The sequence below is a fragment of the Pelodiscus sinensis genome, chromosome 7 (genome assembly GCF_049634645.1).
Source record: "Pelodiscus sinensis isolate JC-2024 chromosome 7, ASM4963464v1, whole genome shotgun sequence".
Lineage (NCBI taxonomy): Eukaryota > Metazoa > Chordata > Testudines > Trionychidae > Pelodiscus > Pelodiscus sinensis.
In genome coordinates, this window is record NC_134717.1 from 62,895,126 (window position 1) to 62,909,802 (window position 14,677).

Sequence of the window (14,677 nt, forward strand, 5' to 3'; positions counted from 1 at the left end):
ATTCTGAAGTAGTTTCAGATAAATACTACCACTCTGTCAATAGGACACTGAGTCCTGAGACAATCTAATTAATTTCACTTATGCCTTCCAAGCGCTTCTTGAGCCCTGGGTTCCAGAGGTGAATGGTAGAAGCGTCTCCTAGAAACCTTTACACAAAACTTCCCCCATACAAATGCAGGTTGAGCCTCTCTAGTCTGGCACTCTTTGGTCTGGCAACTTCCCATACAGTTTGTTTACAGCCACCAGTCCAGGCTCTAAATGTTCAGTGCTGTTAGTTAGCCCCAATTTACCCCTCAATGTCCCCTAAGAGCCCAGTAAGCAGGGGCAGCGTTAGTAATGCTGCTGGACAATACTGACCTCTCGTGGTCCGGAAAATTCTTTGGTTTGGCCCCAGTCAGGTCCTGAGGGTGCTGGACTAGAGAGGTTCAACCCATATAACTTTTAAATGGTTTCTTTTTTTAAAAGACTCTTGCCTTTATATAACCAAAATGCAATTCTCTCTTCAGTTCATGTGTGTTCAATATTCAAACCAGCATTCTTTACCTCCTATTACATTAACATTGTGCATCTGTCTGATTTCAATGGTCATCTTGTTGTAATGCATGTTCTGCAGTACAACACTCAATGAAGACAGGCCAAAGAGAAATAAAGGGGCAGTGATTTCTCTCTGCCTCAGTTATAAAAAGTCAATTTAAAAAAAAAAGGGCAGTAAATTACATTGTGATGTTAATTACTCTGGTCTGGTTTACCCTGATTATAGAGGTAATAAAATAAAGCAGTCATTTCAAAATATAGGCCCTCTTCTTGAACACAGCCTAAATCATTACAGAAGTTTCTTTGCATGGATTGCAAAAGCATCTACGGGTCTGTGAAAAGAATCTCTCCACTCACCTCCTGTTTTCTAGTTATGAAAATGTTTGAAAAAATCAAGAGGCTCAAGAATGGCCAACTGCCAGCTCTCTAGAGAAAGAGACTCTTTGGGTTGGAGAAGTATCACTGTACAATACATTGTTTTGAAAAGAAAATGGAAGAAATTGCTCTGCCAAATATGAATGTGATGGGGGGAACCCTATTCCCTTGGACACTTGACCTAGGTTTTGCTTCCTGAAGGGTTACCCCTGAGACTGGCTTAATCACAAAACTACAAAGAAAGAATTACATTGAATTAAAGAGAAGAAAAACTACACTGTAGCTTCACAACAGCTTCTGGACACAGGAAAGATCACGACTTCTGAAATGTGCACTGCTTCATACACCAGTCTGCTTCTACTCACAGTGAGAGCAGTGCACATTGCTATTAAGTGAGCCAACCATTTAATGGGACATTGCAATACAGAAGCCCAATGGAGACTTAGCTTGTACACAAGCTGTTCTTTTCACAGCCCTTAAAGGCTTTCCTATAAACGCCCCCAGGACAAAATACAATTTGTATTGTTCGAGCTCATGGTTCAAATATAAGATTCATATTCTACATCTGACATTATGAGAGCTGGAAAAGGCAAAAAGCCCAGTTTTAATTATTTAAATATAAAATCAGAGTGTGAACCAGGATAAAATGTGTCTCACGTTGAATACACATCTGCATTGCTTCATTTTGCTTCGTTGCATCCAAAGAGTACATGGCTCTTGCTGAATCATAGAACAGTAGAACTGGAAGGGACCTCGAGAGGTCATCAAGTCTAGTCCCCTGCCCTCACAGCAGGACCAAGCACCATCTAGACCATCCCTGATAGATGTCTGTCTAACCTGCTCTTAAATATGTCCAGTGATGGAGAGATTCTACTCCCCCGCCCCCAGGCAATTTATTCCATTGTTTAACGACCCTGACAGGTAGGAAGTTTTTCCTAATATCCATCCTAAACCTCCCTTGCTGCAGTTTAAGCCCATTGCTTCTTGTCCTGTCATCAGATGCCAAGGACAATAATTTTTCTTCCTCCTCCTTGGAACACTCTGGATATATTTACTTTTCACAATAGCCTAAGATCCTGAATTCTCTTTAATGATCAGTGGCTTTTGCTCAATTTCAGGGTCATGTTGTGCACCTTACCTTATTCTTACTGCTCTCACATGATTGTAAACTGGCCAGGATCTGACTCTCTATGGCTTGTACCCACGCATCTCTTTCTTCATATGTGGTAGCTTCAAAGTGCCAGGTTTGGCCAGTGAGGGAAACGATGATAAACTCAAAGTTTTCTTCTTGTTCTGAAAAACAGCAGTGGGATGAAGAGTTTACATTTAATGAAACCAGCAATCAGTTCTAAAAACCGTCTTGACAGACTCTCGATGGTGTGACAGACAAATGTAGGTTTGGACAGCTGATTCTAATGCAAACACGTCCCTACTCTATGCTTTGCCAGAAAATGCCTCAAAGACTTTGCAACTTTTTATTGGTTGTTTCTTGGCTTCAGAAATGTATTTCATGTGGATGAAGTATGAACTGTGTTAGGGAGCAACGCAAATTTTAGGTTTTTTTTTTAAAAAAAGAGCCTATATCCCGCCTACTCTTAGAGATAGCTATTAACCAATGCTGAAGTGAAGTCTGCCTGTTGTAAAATCTGCTGAAGCACTTAACAAAATAACATAGTAAGATGAGTATTCAACTGCATATCATTTTCTTAATTCAAGTCCTCTGGTATACATTTCTCTCTCATGTATTTGTTATATGCATGTATCATATATGCGTACACACACACACACACACACACCCACACACCCACAGCTGATAACTGTTGTATCTTTTCCCCACAGCTCAAATAAACTGCAATACAAGATTAATGTTAATTCAATACTTTCTTCTCAGCAGCGTAGGGAAACTAAAAGAGCAGTGAAAATTATCTGAGGAGCTAAAAGAAAAGGTCACTGGAATATCCAAGAATAATATGAGCATAAGAAAAACACTTCCACGCCAGTGTAAGAAAGTACAGGTTGAACCTCTCTAGTCCAGCAGCTTTGGGACCTGACCCATGCCAAACCAGAGAATTTGCCAAACCACAGGAGGTCAATATTGTCTAGCAGCATCACCAACACTTCCACTGTTTACTGGGCTCTTAGAAGACATTTAGGGGTAAATTAGAGCTAACTAACAGCACAGAACACTGAGAGCCAGGACTTACAGCTGTGAACGAACTTGATGCGGCTGCAGGAAACTTGGCCACACTCATGAAAAGTGGACATCCGGCTAACTCAAATCATGCCAGACCACGGATGTTGCCAGACCAGAGTGTGCCGGATTAGAGAGGTTCAATCTTTATCAGCAAAATCTCAGGGACGAATACACAGATTCCAAATACACTTGGGATACTCCAAACCAAATACAAAAATTCAATGGAGCCGAAAAAAGCTCAAGGAAGCATGGAACGACTAGAATAAAACAGTACAATGTAACGGTGAACATAAAGTATAATGGGTTTGCTTTAGAGAGAGAGTTAATGTTCATTTGTTGACTAATGACATACATTTACAGGCAAGAGACTTTTGCATTATTTTGTAATTTAGACAAGTCAAAAAACTAGTCAATTTAAATATAACTCTAGTGCTCACTGGAAGTCATTCTTTCAGTTTCTGGGACAACAGTTTCCCGCCCCAATAAACTCAAACTTCAGTCTTCAGGCTGAAGTGTTCACTGGTGTAATTTGGTGGAGCACCACTAACTTCATTAGAGCTTAGATATTTTGCTCCCAAATTGAAGATGCCCAAGGATTAGTTTAAGTTAAACGACCTGTCCAGGAAGACATCCATCAAAGGCAGGACAAAAGGTTCCATCTGGTGGACATAAGCCCTGTGATTACAGGGGGCAGAGAATCCAAACATTATTTTAGGGTGAATCAGGACACCTGAAGTTGGCCTTTTAAAACAAAACATAAGAGGGGCAAAACTGGCCCAGAAAAGGCTCATGAAAGCTATGGTAGTTTGGCAGGCTCATTTTTGTAACCAGCTGCGGCTTTTAGAAGTACTCCCCTGGGGCTGGCCCACACTTTGTATTATATATTGCAATTACCGAGCGTGATGGCACATCAGTGAATTACAAGGAGCCCTAACTTTGTAATTGATTGGTTTGGCATCATAATATTGTGAATTACAACTTTTAAACGCATGATTAAAGAGAAAAAGAAATGCAGTCCCTCCTAGCCGTGCACAACGATAGGCTGTTTAGCCAAGCACAAGGGATCACTATTTTATTCTAGCATGTGCATTACATAACAATGCACTACCTGTTCCCCCCTACACCCTAAAACAGTGTTGTGGAAAACCACCATTCAGGAACCCCAGGACCATGTGACACCACGCTCCTCTTGTTGTGTGAGCACCAGGAAAATAAAATACTCTAAGGCACAGTCAGCTCCTGAGACTCAGCCAGCATGAGCAGACCCCACAGCAAGCTAAAGTTTTTAGAGTGCTTTCTACTGTTTGTTCTTTGAACATTTTTTTCCCTCTTTAGTTTTAGGTGGCTTATTTCAGTCCCTCCTCCATACCTAGCTCCTCCTGCCTCCATGCACCAGCTGTTCTTTTATTAACTCTTCTTACAGAATCTTCCCACTTCTAAAAAGTTAACTAACACGGTGCTAAGAAATCACTCTATTATGCACATTGCTTTCTTATTAAATTCCTTTGCTTCTTACCTTTTTCTGCCTTACTTATTTTGATAGTAAGCATTGGGGGGCAGGGATGGTCTCTTACTCTATGGTCATGTCTTCATTACCAAACAATGAGTATTTTACAGCAAGATAACTAATGTATATAAGCCATCCTACCGTAAAACCCTAGTGCTGACAAGGCATCTGGAGTTTTTAACCGCAAGGTAGCTAGGGGAGGTCAACATCCTGTCTCATCCATAGTTGACTCACAACTTCAGATACCATATGTGCCCAAGCACATTACTTTTTTGGCTGTACAAACACATTTTTTCCAGCAGTGAAGACACATCCTATATTTGTACAGGCTCTAACACAACAGGCTTTACCATCATAACAAATAATGAATTTACATTAATACTGGAAGGAAGACTTCATAATCTACACGTAGCACCATATAACTTCAATGGGAATTTGCCCAAGGAATGAGTAAGAACGGAAAACGAGCATAAGAATTGGCCCAGAGAACTGTAAGGGACAAGATCAACAGTTTTTCTCCTTAGTTTAAGGCCTTGATCTGATAAACATTTGGGTATGTAAGTAACTTGACTAATCCAGAGTAGTCTTATTGACATCCGTGGGACTACTCAAAAGAGTAAGGTTATGCATGAATGAAAGCATGTGAAGAATCTGAAATTCAGCCACGTTTAACAGTAGCTCTCATCAGGGTTTATTTATTTAAACTTTCAGTAAGATCCTCCAATTTGGCAGCCTCCTAGCTGGACATGTATTTAATTACTTCTAAATCAAAATAAGATGTATAATGCCAAACTACACAGCCAGACTCATGTTACATAAAATACTATTGTTAAACCAAAAAGAAATCAGCATTTACTTCTCACAGGTCTTAGTAGTATCAAAATCCACTTGTGATTATGTCATCCACACTGCTTTAATTACCAGATTGTTGTTCACATATACAACGCATAATCTCTACCAAAAATGAAAGTTACATTAACAAAATAAAATGACCTTACAAGCGCAGATGTGGGGAAAGAGGGCCAGAACAAAGAACATGGAAGGGAAGGACCTAGAATTTGTTTTATCAGCCTCCAGTACTGAGGAGAGTTTGAGTCTTTATCATTATTACTATTTTTAATTGTTTGCTAGTGACTAGTAGAATTTTCCTTCCACACTTTCAAATATTCAAGAAGGATTTCTATAGGGCCTAGTGGTCCTAACTCTGCAATTTACGAAAAACCTCCTGGTGTAAATTCTATAAATAGGCTCCCATTTATTTGTGCAAGAGAAATATTTCTGCTCTGACATGCTGCATGAGAAGTAACAGCAAATGGCAACATTTTAGAATAGCCCCTTTCAAGGTGAAAAATGAATGGTCTGACCAATCCCCAGAGATTGTTGCTTTACATCAGCAATAATGGAAATGTTAATCTGACCTAGGAAATTCACAAGCCCAACAAGTGCAACCAACAGACACGGGAATGCTGCCTCTGAGCATTTCCAAGGTAATCACTCCATGGTATTGGCACAGAGCAACTCCTATGCTAAGTATAGAAAAGGCCCTATGGAGATCCAAGAAATATCCATAGAAAAACAAAACCCAAGGAGCATAATGATGAAGAGAGGAGACCCCTTCATATATTAAAGATTGATTTTTGAGCACACACAATTTTGTAAGAGCTGTATGAACTATAATCCTCGTTGTAATTCAGCTGCAGTTTATGGTATGGATCTGCTCATGGCTTTCTGACTCAAATGAACATTAAAAAAGTATGATTAAATTCTCCTACCTTTTCATTGGTTACAGCCTAGCTCATACTATGGCTAGAGCAGCTAACTTCGTAAATGGGAATAAGGGATTTGGGATTAGGGATAAATTCAACCTGTTTATACCCAGTAAAATTTCAGGGGGACGGGGAGCAAAGCGGCGGAACACGCGGGCAGCGGACGGGGGATGGGGAGCAAAGCAGAGCAAAGCCGCGGAGCACGCGGGCAGCTGACAGCCCAGACGCCTCTGGGCTGTCCGCTGCCCGCGTGTTCCGCCGTTTTGCTCCCCGTCCCCCTGGTCTGCAAAGGGGGGAGCAAAGCAGAGCAAAGCCGCAGAGCACGCGGGCAGCGGACAGCCCAGACACATCTGGGCTGTCCGCTGCCCACGTGTTCTGCCGCTTTGCTTCGTCTCCCTGGTCTGCTGGAGACCAGGGAGAGGGAGGGCCCCGTTCGTAACTGCTAGAGCAGCTAACTTCGTAAATGGGAATAAGGGATTTGGGATTAGGGATAAATTCAACCTGTTTATACCCAGTAAAATTTGGCATCAACACTTGATTATGTTTTGGCATTTTATCTGATTTTCTGACAAAGCCAACTGTTCTCTTCATCACTAATTACTCCTCCTCCTTCCCTGGTCCCAGTACGCTATCATAGTCAGCTTTGAACGTCCATAGTCAATAGCAGGAATTTAAAATGGCAGGAGTTTACAGAAGCAAAATGCAGGACAATGTAGCACTTTAAAGACTAACAAGATGGTTTATTAGATGATGAGCTTTCGTGGGCCAGATCCACTTCCTCAGATCAAATAGTGGAAGAAAATAGTCACAACCATATACAGGCAGTCCCCGGGTTACGTACAAGATAGGGACTGTAGGTTTGTTCTTAAGTTGAATCTGTATGTAAGTCGGAACTGGCGTCCAGATTCAGCCGCTGCTGAAACTGATCAGTTTCAACAGCGGCTGAATCTGGACGCCAGTTCTGACTTGCATACAGATTCAACTTAAGAACCTCAGGCTCCGCGGCTTTGCTCCCCGTCCCCTTGGTCTGCAGACCAGGGGGACGGGGAGCAAAGCGGCGGAACACGCGGGCAGCGGACGGGGGATGGGGAGCAAAGCAGAGCAAAGCCGCGGAGCACGCGGGCAGCTGACAGCCCAGACGCCTCTGGGCTGTCCGCTGCCCGCGTGTTCCGCCGTTTTGCTCCCCGTCCCCCTGGTCTGCAAAGGGGGGAGCAAAGCAGAGCAAAGCCGCAGAGCACGCGGGCAGCGGACAGCCCAGACACATCTGGGCTGTCCGCTGCCCACGTGTTCTGCCGCTTTGCTTCGTCTCCCTGGTCTGCTGGAGACCAGGGAGAGGGAGGGCCCCGTTCGTAACTGCGGATCCGACATAAGTCGGATCCGCGTAACTCGGGGACTGCCTGTATACCAAAGGATACAATTAAAAAAAATGAACACATATGAAAAGGACAAATCACATTTCAGAACAGGAGGGGAATGCGGGGGGGGGGGGGGGGAAGAAGAAAGGTAAGTGTCTGTGAATTGATGATATTAGAGGTGGGGAGAGTGGGATGTTTGTGAGTTAATGGTATTAGAGGTGATAATTGGGGAAGCTATCTTGGTAATGGGTAAGATAGTTAGAGTGTTTGTTCATTCCTTTTTGGAGAGTGTCGAATTTTAACATGAATGACAGTTCAGAGGATTCCCTTTCAAGTGCAGCTGTAAAAGGTCTTTGTAGCAGAATGCAGGTGGTTAAGTCATTGAGAGAGTGTCCTTTCTGGTTAAAATGGCAAGGAGTTTTCAGGCAGAATTTAGTCTTCACACCTTAGCAGTCACCCATCCTATTGATCTGCATTAAAGCAATGGTTTTCAAACTGTGCGCAGTGGGGTTCGGTTTTTCTCCTCTCCTCACACGGTGGGGTTTGGGCCAGCTCAGGCTTTGCTCCCCACTCCTGGGGGAATTTTTGTTATCAGAAGGGGTCACGATGCAGTGAATTTTGAGAACACCTGCATTAAAGACTTTACAACAATTCCTTTTCTATCCTAAGCAGGCATTCTTGGCATCCAAAGCCTTTGTGTTACTGAACACAAAGTATCCCCTTCTTGACAACCAGAAGTTAGAAACTCATTTGGGCCAATGAGATTTCCCATCAACATGCATCTCAACTGCTAGTTTTGCTTTTCAGGAATGTATTAATTAAATTATACAGTTTTGCTTGTTTACAGAAATGGCAACTAAATCTGTTATAGACAAAACAATCTATTAAGAACATTGCATGATATTTTACAAAAACGCCTTTGAGAGGCCTTATTTTTACATACAGACTATCAGGCACAGAGGAGATAGATAACATACATGATCAGCTGGTTATTATATATACTCCCTGTCATGCCCACCCATGCCTTTTGAAAGCTGGCTTATGAATATGCATAAGTCATACTGAAACAGCAGATTTCAAACAAATAAAAGGAAGTATTTCTTCAAATAATGCATAGCCAGCCTGTGGAGCTGCTTGCCAGAGGATGTTGTGAAGTCCTGGACTTTAACAGGGCTCAAAAAAGAACTAGGTAAGTTCATGGAGGAGAAGTCCATCAATGGCTACTAGCCAGGATGGGTAGGGATAGTGTCCCTAGCCTCTGTTTGTTAGAAGCTGGGAATGATTATCTGTTCTGTTCATTCAATGCACCAGGCATTGGCCACTGTTGGAAGACAGGATTCTGGGCTAGATGGACCTTTTCTCTGATCCAGTATGGCCGTCCTATGTTCTTACGTAACTCAAAGATGCTTTATGCAAAATGAGTCATGTAACATAGCAATTCTACTGTTACAATCTGCTGAATTTGTATATCCTATTTTTGTGCATGTATCACTCTTCTATGTAAAGTTAGAAATATTTTTACAGTTCTAAAATGGCCAAGAATGACTAGTGAACCAATGACTAGTGAATGGTCATGTTCGTACTAGAAGCCTAAACTGTGGTTGGTCCTAGAAAGACATGTGACCATGCCATCTGGTACTGGAATCCATCTTGAACTTGGTATTTTTCCATGGGGATGGGGCATGCCGAACAAAGGTTTCCCACCTTGGGAGAAAGTCTATTTAAGCAATGGGAAGCAGTCAGCTTTTGTCTTCAGAAGGCCTTTGAAGCTTCCTGGCATACCCTACCAGGATACTAAGAACTCTGAAGAAGTTGTAGACCCAAGTGGCAGTAAAAATCAACTCTAACTTGAAGCTTTTACCTGCAATAAGAGCAGCTGTTAAGGGTAAGAACGTGCATGTAACAAGTTTCTTATTGGATTAGAACTAGCTAAGCATTTTTTCATTTCAATTTAGTTAGTAACTTTGATCTGACTGTTTTTACTTGCAACCACTTACATCCTACTTTTTGTATTTAATAAAAACACTTTTGTTTATTGTCAAGCCCAGAGTAAATTATTATTACCCGGGTGGGGGGAGGGGGAGAAGAGGAAGGGGGAACAACCACTGCGCATAACTCTCTTTCATTGATAAAGAGGGCTGACCTTATAAGCTTTCTCTGTATGAAACTTTTACACGGGGTAAGATGGATTTATTTAGGGTTTTGGTCCCTACAGGGCTCTTATAGCTGAGCCCTCCAAGAACTGAACTGGTTCATGGCTGGAGGAGACCAAAGGCTCTAGCTCAGCAGGACACAGTGGGGAGTCCGTCCCAGAGAGTTGGAAGGCAGGCATCAGTGGCATCATCAGCATACCAAATGCAAACCCTAAGGGGACTTTGGTGATTCACCCTATCATACTCCCTTCTCAGTAAAAGGGGCTATATAATTCTTTTGGGTTGGGCTACAATGCTGTTTTGGTCTGAAAGCTTGCCAAAAAGTTCACCACTACTGGCTGAGAGAGGCGGTCCATTAAGGAAGTAGAAGCCTGTATTTTTTTTCTGACGTCTCCACTTTTGAATTTGTTCCCCACCTTAAAGGGGGAAGCTAAGATCAGGTGATCCGAAAAAACTGTACCAGCTGAAGAGTGGTCTTATAATAATACAGCATACTATGTGTTACTGAGATTACACAAGGCAATGTCTGGAAAGTAAATGCAGGCACTGCTGGGCAGTGTATGTACAATATATTTAAATACATGGATTATTGTGTGTGCGAAGTAACAAAATAAAACAAAATTGTTTGGGTTTTTTTTACCTAGCAATATTATATGCTGAGCTGTTTAAATCTCTCTGAGCCTAATCACAAAATGTTATTAAACAGTTTTCCATGTTTAGCAGTTATTCATAGAAAGGACCCCTATAATAGTATTTTAGCACCATCAACCTGTCGAAATCAACCTGCCCAATTACTCCAAACTACATTAATAACACCGGATATTACACTAATTGTGTCCAGTTTCTATGCAGACGAGGTCCCACAGGGCTAATTTTGCATCCTCAGGGGCACGCAACTCAGCCATCAAACTGATTTCATAAGGAATCCCTCCTCATTACACAAGTCCAGGCTGTCAAACATTTTTTTTTAAAAAGGTTAATGGGCCAATCAGTCATCAATTATTTCCTGGAAGCCCAGCCAACAAAGGGTTAAAGAGCTACCAAACAGCTGAGATTGTTTTACATTTGGAAGAGGTTACCAACAGAGATGTCTGACGAGAAGACCTTTTTTTAGACATGGAATAGGAGCCGGGAAAGGCAAAATGCTGGAGGGAGGCACACATGTATGGATTTCACTGCATCAGAATTAGAGTGTAACGCATCACTGGTGATACTTTTTCAAAGAACCAATGAGAACTGAATATCCGACAAGATACATATTAATAAAACCTGCTGAGCTCTTTTAAAATTCAGTGCAACAGCTGCCCTATTTCAAGTCACCCCTTACACTGGAGATCTGACTATTACGATTTTCCTGCACCATCACCTTGGATTTTTAATTTTGCTTAATTCACCCTGAGTTATATATCCTTATTAGTTTCTTTCCTTGTGACCACAGGAATGTTACTGCACCGACAACCCACCCACCCTAGGAAAGAGAGAAACATTCCTAATATACCAAGTATAATGCACGTGAAAACAAACATTGGTACATCACATAAATGGATAATGCATCCCATGAAGCCATCTGACGAAGTGGGTCTTTTCCCACAAAAGCTTATGCTCCAACACTTCAGTTAGTCTATAAGGTGCCACAGGACTCCTCGCCGCTTTTGCAGATTCAGACTAACACGGCTACCCCTCTGATACTTGACCCCATGAAGCCAGTGAATTGAGGCTTACAATGGGTTACAAAACATTATTTCAGGTTAAGTCAGTGGATGGATTCCTCAACACTCTCCGTTTTTGGGTAAGTTTTATTCTTTGTCAAGAGTGGGCTCTGATATTCCTTCTGTGTGAGTTTATCTATGCTAAGGGAGAAAGCATCCTAATGGAAAACAGACAACGGCAATAGGCCCACAATGAATGCCGTCGTCTTACCACTTTTATATTCATAAGTTATATTAGACCTGGCCAAGGCATACAGTTGACTCAACTCACTTTCTATTCCTAAGAGCGTCACCTCTTCCCAGAAAATTTCCCAAATGTTAGTCAGCTTTTTATCTCAAAGAGAAATTCTGAAATTGTGTGTAGCTCAATGTGTGTTTGTCAGTGCCACTTCCAGCACTGTCTAAGCTAAATGATATGAGTTACATCAAACATATGCGGAACTATGCGTCCGTTGGGGACGGTTTGTTTCATAGTAGCTCCTAAAGGCCTCACCTCTCAGCTCAGCGTAACATTGAACAAGGCATCATGCAAATAGATAGAAACAGTTCCTGCCTTGAAATACTTACAGTCTAAATGGACAACTGAAGATGGAGGGGCAGGGGCAGAGGAATTGTGTAGATGCATGGTGAGAGCAAGGGACATGTCATGGTCACGGGTGAATTTGGGGGAAGAAACAGGAAGTGAAAACAGTCTCTCAAGTTCCCGCTCAGTACCTTAATCATAAAACTAATCTTCTTATCACTGGATACCAGGTGTTATATTTTTGGGATTCTGGGAAGCCCAAGGGTCAGCAACCTTTCCAAAGTGGTGGGCCAAGATTTAACCCTCCTGCCCTGGGCTGCGTTGCTCTCCCAGTAGGGGGCTCTCTCCACCGCGCACCCTGCTTGGTCTCCTGCCCTGGGCTCCATGCTGGCTTTTCCTGTGGGAAGGAAGAAGCAGCGCACGTACGCTTCCCCGCAAGCCGAATCCAGCGCGGAGCCTCGGGGCTTCCCCCAACTCCCTGCAGGAAGCTGATGCTGGCTCCAATCTTGCGGGGGGGTGATGCTGGATCACCAGCCTGGGCTCCTCATCGCGGGTGGGGGAGGAGGGCAAGAGGGAACCCATTCATTGCTCAAAATCATCTTGCGTGCCACTCATGCCGTACATCGCCGACCCCTGCGGTAGCCATTACCACAAACACATCAAGCTGGCTGCTTACTTACAACACTGCACATTTAAGAATGGCCGTACTGGGTCAGACCAAAGGTCCATCTGGCCTAGTAGCCTGTCTGCCCACAGTGGCCAGTGCCAGATGTCCCATTGTGGGTGGACCGAAGACAATGATCAAGCGATTTGTCTCCTGCCATCCCTCTCCAGCCTCTGACAAACAGAGGCCAGGGGCACCATTCCTACCCCCTGGCTAATAGCCTTTTATGGACCTAATTTCCACGAATTTAGCTAGTTCTTTTTAAAACTCTGTTATAGTCCTAGCCTTCACAACCTCCTCAGGCAAGGAGTTCCACAGGTTGGCTGTGTGCTATGCGAAGAACTCTCTTTTATTAGTTTTAAATCTGCTACCAAATGAGTCCACTGACTCTGCAACAAGGGACCATGTACTTTTCCTTTAAATAGAGCCACAACAAATGATATGTAAGACTAAATATATTGGTATATTTTTAATGATCCAATGACACTTTCACCAGTTAGGACTGACGCTAGAAACTCGTTCCATTACACATGCCTGAAATAACACTGTTCTAAAACCTAAACTTGCAATGTGGTATCAGACTGATTTAACCCCCCCCCCCCCAAATTCCTAGCACTTCTGAATCAGTCATCTGAAAAACCTTAAGGTTACAGCAAAAACAGTATTAATAGGCTGTAGATATTTACGCCCTACCCATGTAGTTGTGAAAGCAGCATAACACCAAAGATATTTGTTTTCATTTGTTTAGGTACTTGATAATCTTCGCTATCATTACCATTTGTCACTCAGTGTAATTTATCTTCATATCTTGGAAGATGGTAAGTATGTTTATTAGCAGCCCCAATTAAGGAAATATATTTGTGCCATGTCCCACTGGGCATGACTATGCTAATACTTCTCTCCCCTCTCCAAATCCAGAGGTCTACATCTAATTAGTTTTGAAACTGAACCCTATCAGGACAATGTGGCTGCACCATACGTATTCAGGGCCACAGCTCTTGGGAAAGACTGTGATCTATTGGATGAATGATACCACCATCCTGAGGTGACAAACTGGAGACCAGAAACTTGCTTTTGGCTCCAGGCAGCGGGTTATTTTGTTGTGGGCTTTCGGTTTTTGTAGGACACGTGGGTTTGAAGGAAACCATGGAATCATCATCAGTCAGTTCATGCAGGATGCAATGTCACTACTGGTCGGAGAGTGTCCCTAATCCTTTTACACCAATTCTCTATTTCAGTTGGCATATCTATCGCTTCCATTCAGGAGAAAGTAGTTAAAAAAATCTCCCTAATACAGGGGCCTGGCTTGGGGGCCCTAGAAGGAACAAGGCCTCATTTTGAAGGGTGGGGCTGCGGAACAGCCTCTGCCGCCAGCTATTCAGCACTGTCTGGCGCACCCCAGCCGGGGCTCTGGCAGCGATTTACAAGGCCCAGTGCAGTGGCCAGGAGCTCACTGGCCCTTTTAAATCACTGAGCCCCAGGGCAGCTGCCCCCTTTCCCCCTCCCAACTAGTGGCCCTGCATGGGGGAGTACAAAGGGGGGGGGGGGGGAAGGGGCAGCCATGTTAAAGCACTGCCGTGGCAAGGTTTTTAATGTTGGCTGTGTATGAGCTAGTACTAGCAGCTAGGGTTGCCAGATGGTCCCCCCCAAAATACCAGACACGCGGGATTTTGGTCAAGTGAAAAAAAAAAAACAAAACAAAAAACACCACACCCCAACGCAGGCTAAAATTTTTTGTCAAGCACAAAAAAAGAAAAAAAAAAAGGAGCGCTGGATAATAAGTACTGCCTCTCCTAGCCACTTCCCCTCCGCCCCTTCTGACAGGGCTCCCAGAGCAGCAATCACAGCCCCGTCTCCCAGCCTGGGAGGCGGGGCCACGATCAGCGCTGGGGGCCTG

The 14,677-nt window shown here is 43.2% G+C and overlaps 1 protein-coding gene across 12 annotated transcripts in view; it reads right to left on the reverse strand.

Moving 5' to 3' along the window:
* The window catches only part of AGAP1 (ArfGAP with GTPase domain, ankyrin repeat and PH domain 1), a 489,058-nt gene that overhangs the window by 65,598 nt on the left and 408,783 nt on the right, over positions 1–14,677 (reverse strand). For all 12 annotated transcript variants that reach the window (XM_075934057.1, XM_075934053.1, XM_075934056.1 and 9 more), the window contains one exon: positions 2,048–2,202. In XM_075934057.1, coding sequence (XP_075790172.1) covers positions 2,048–2,202 — 155 coding nt within the window. The remainder of the gene's footprint in view (positions 1–2,047; positions 2,203–14,677) is intronic.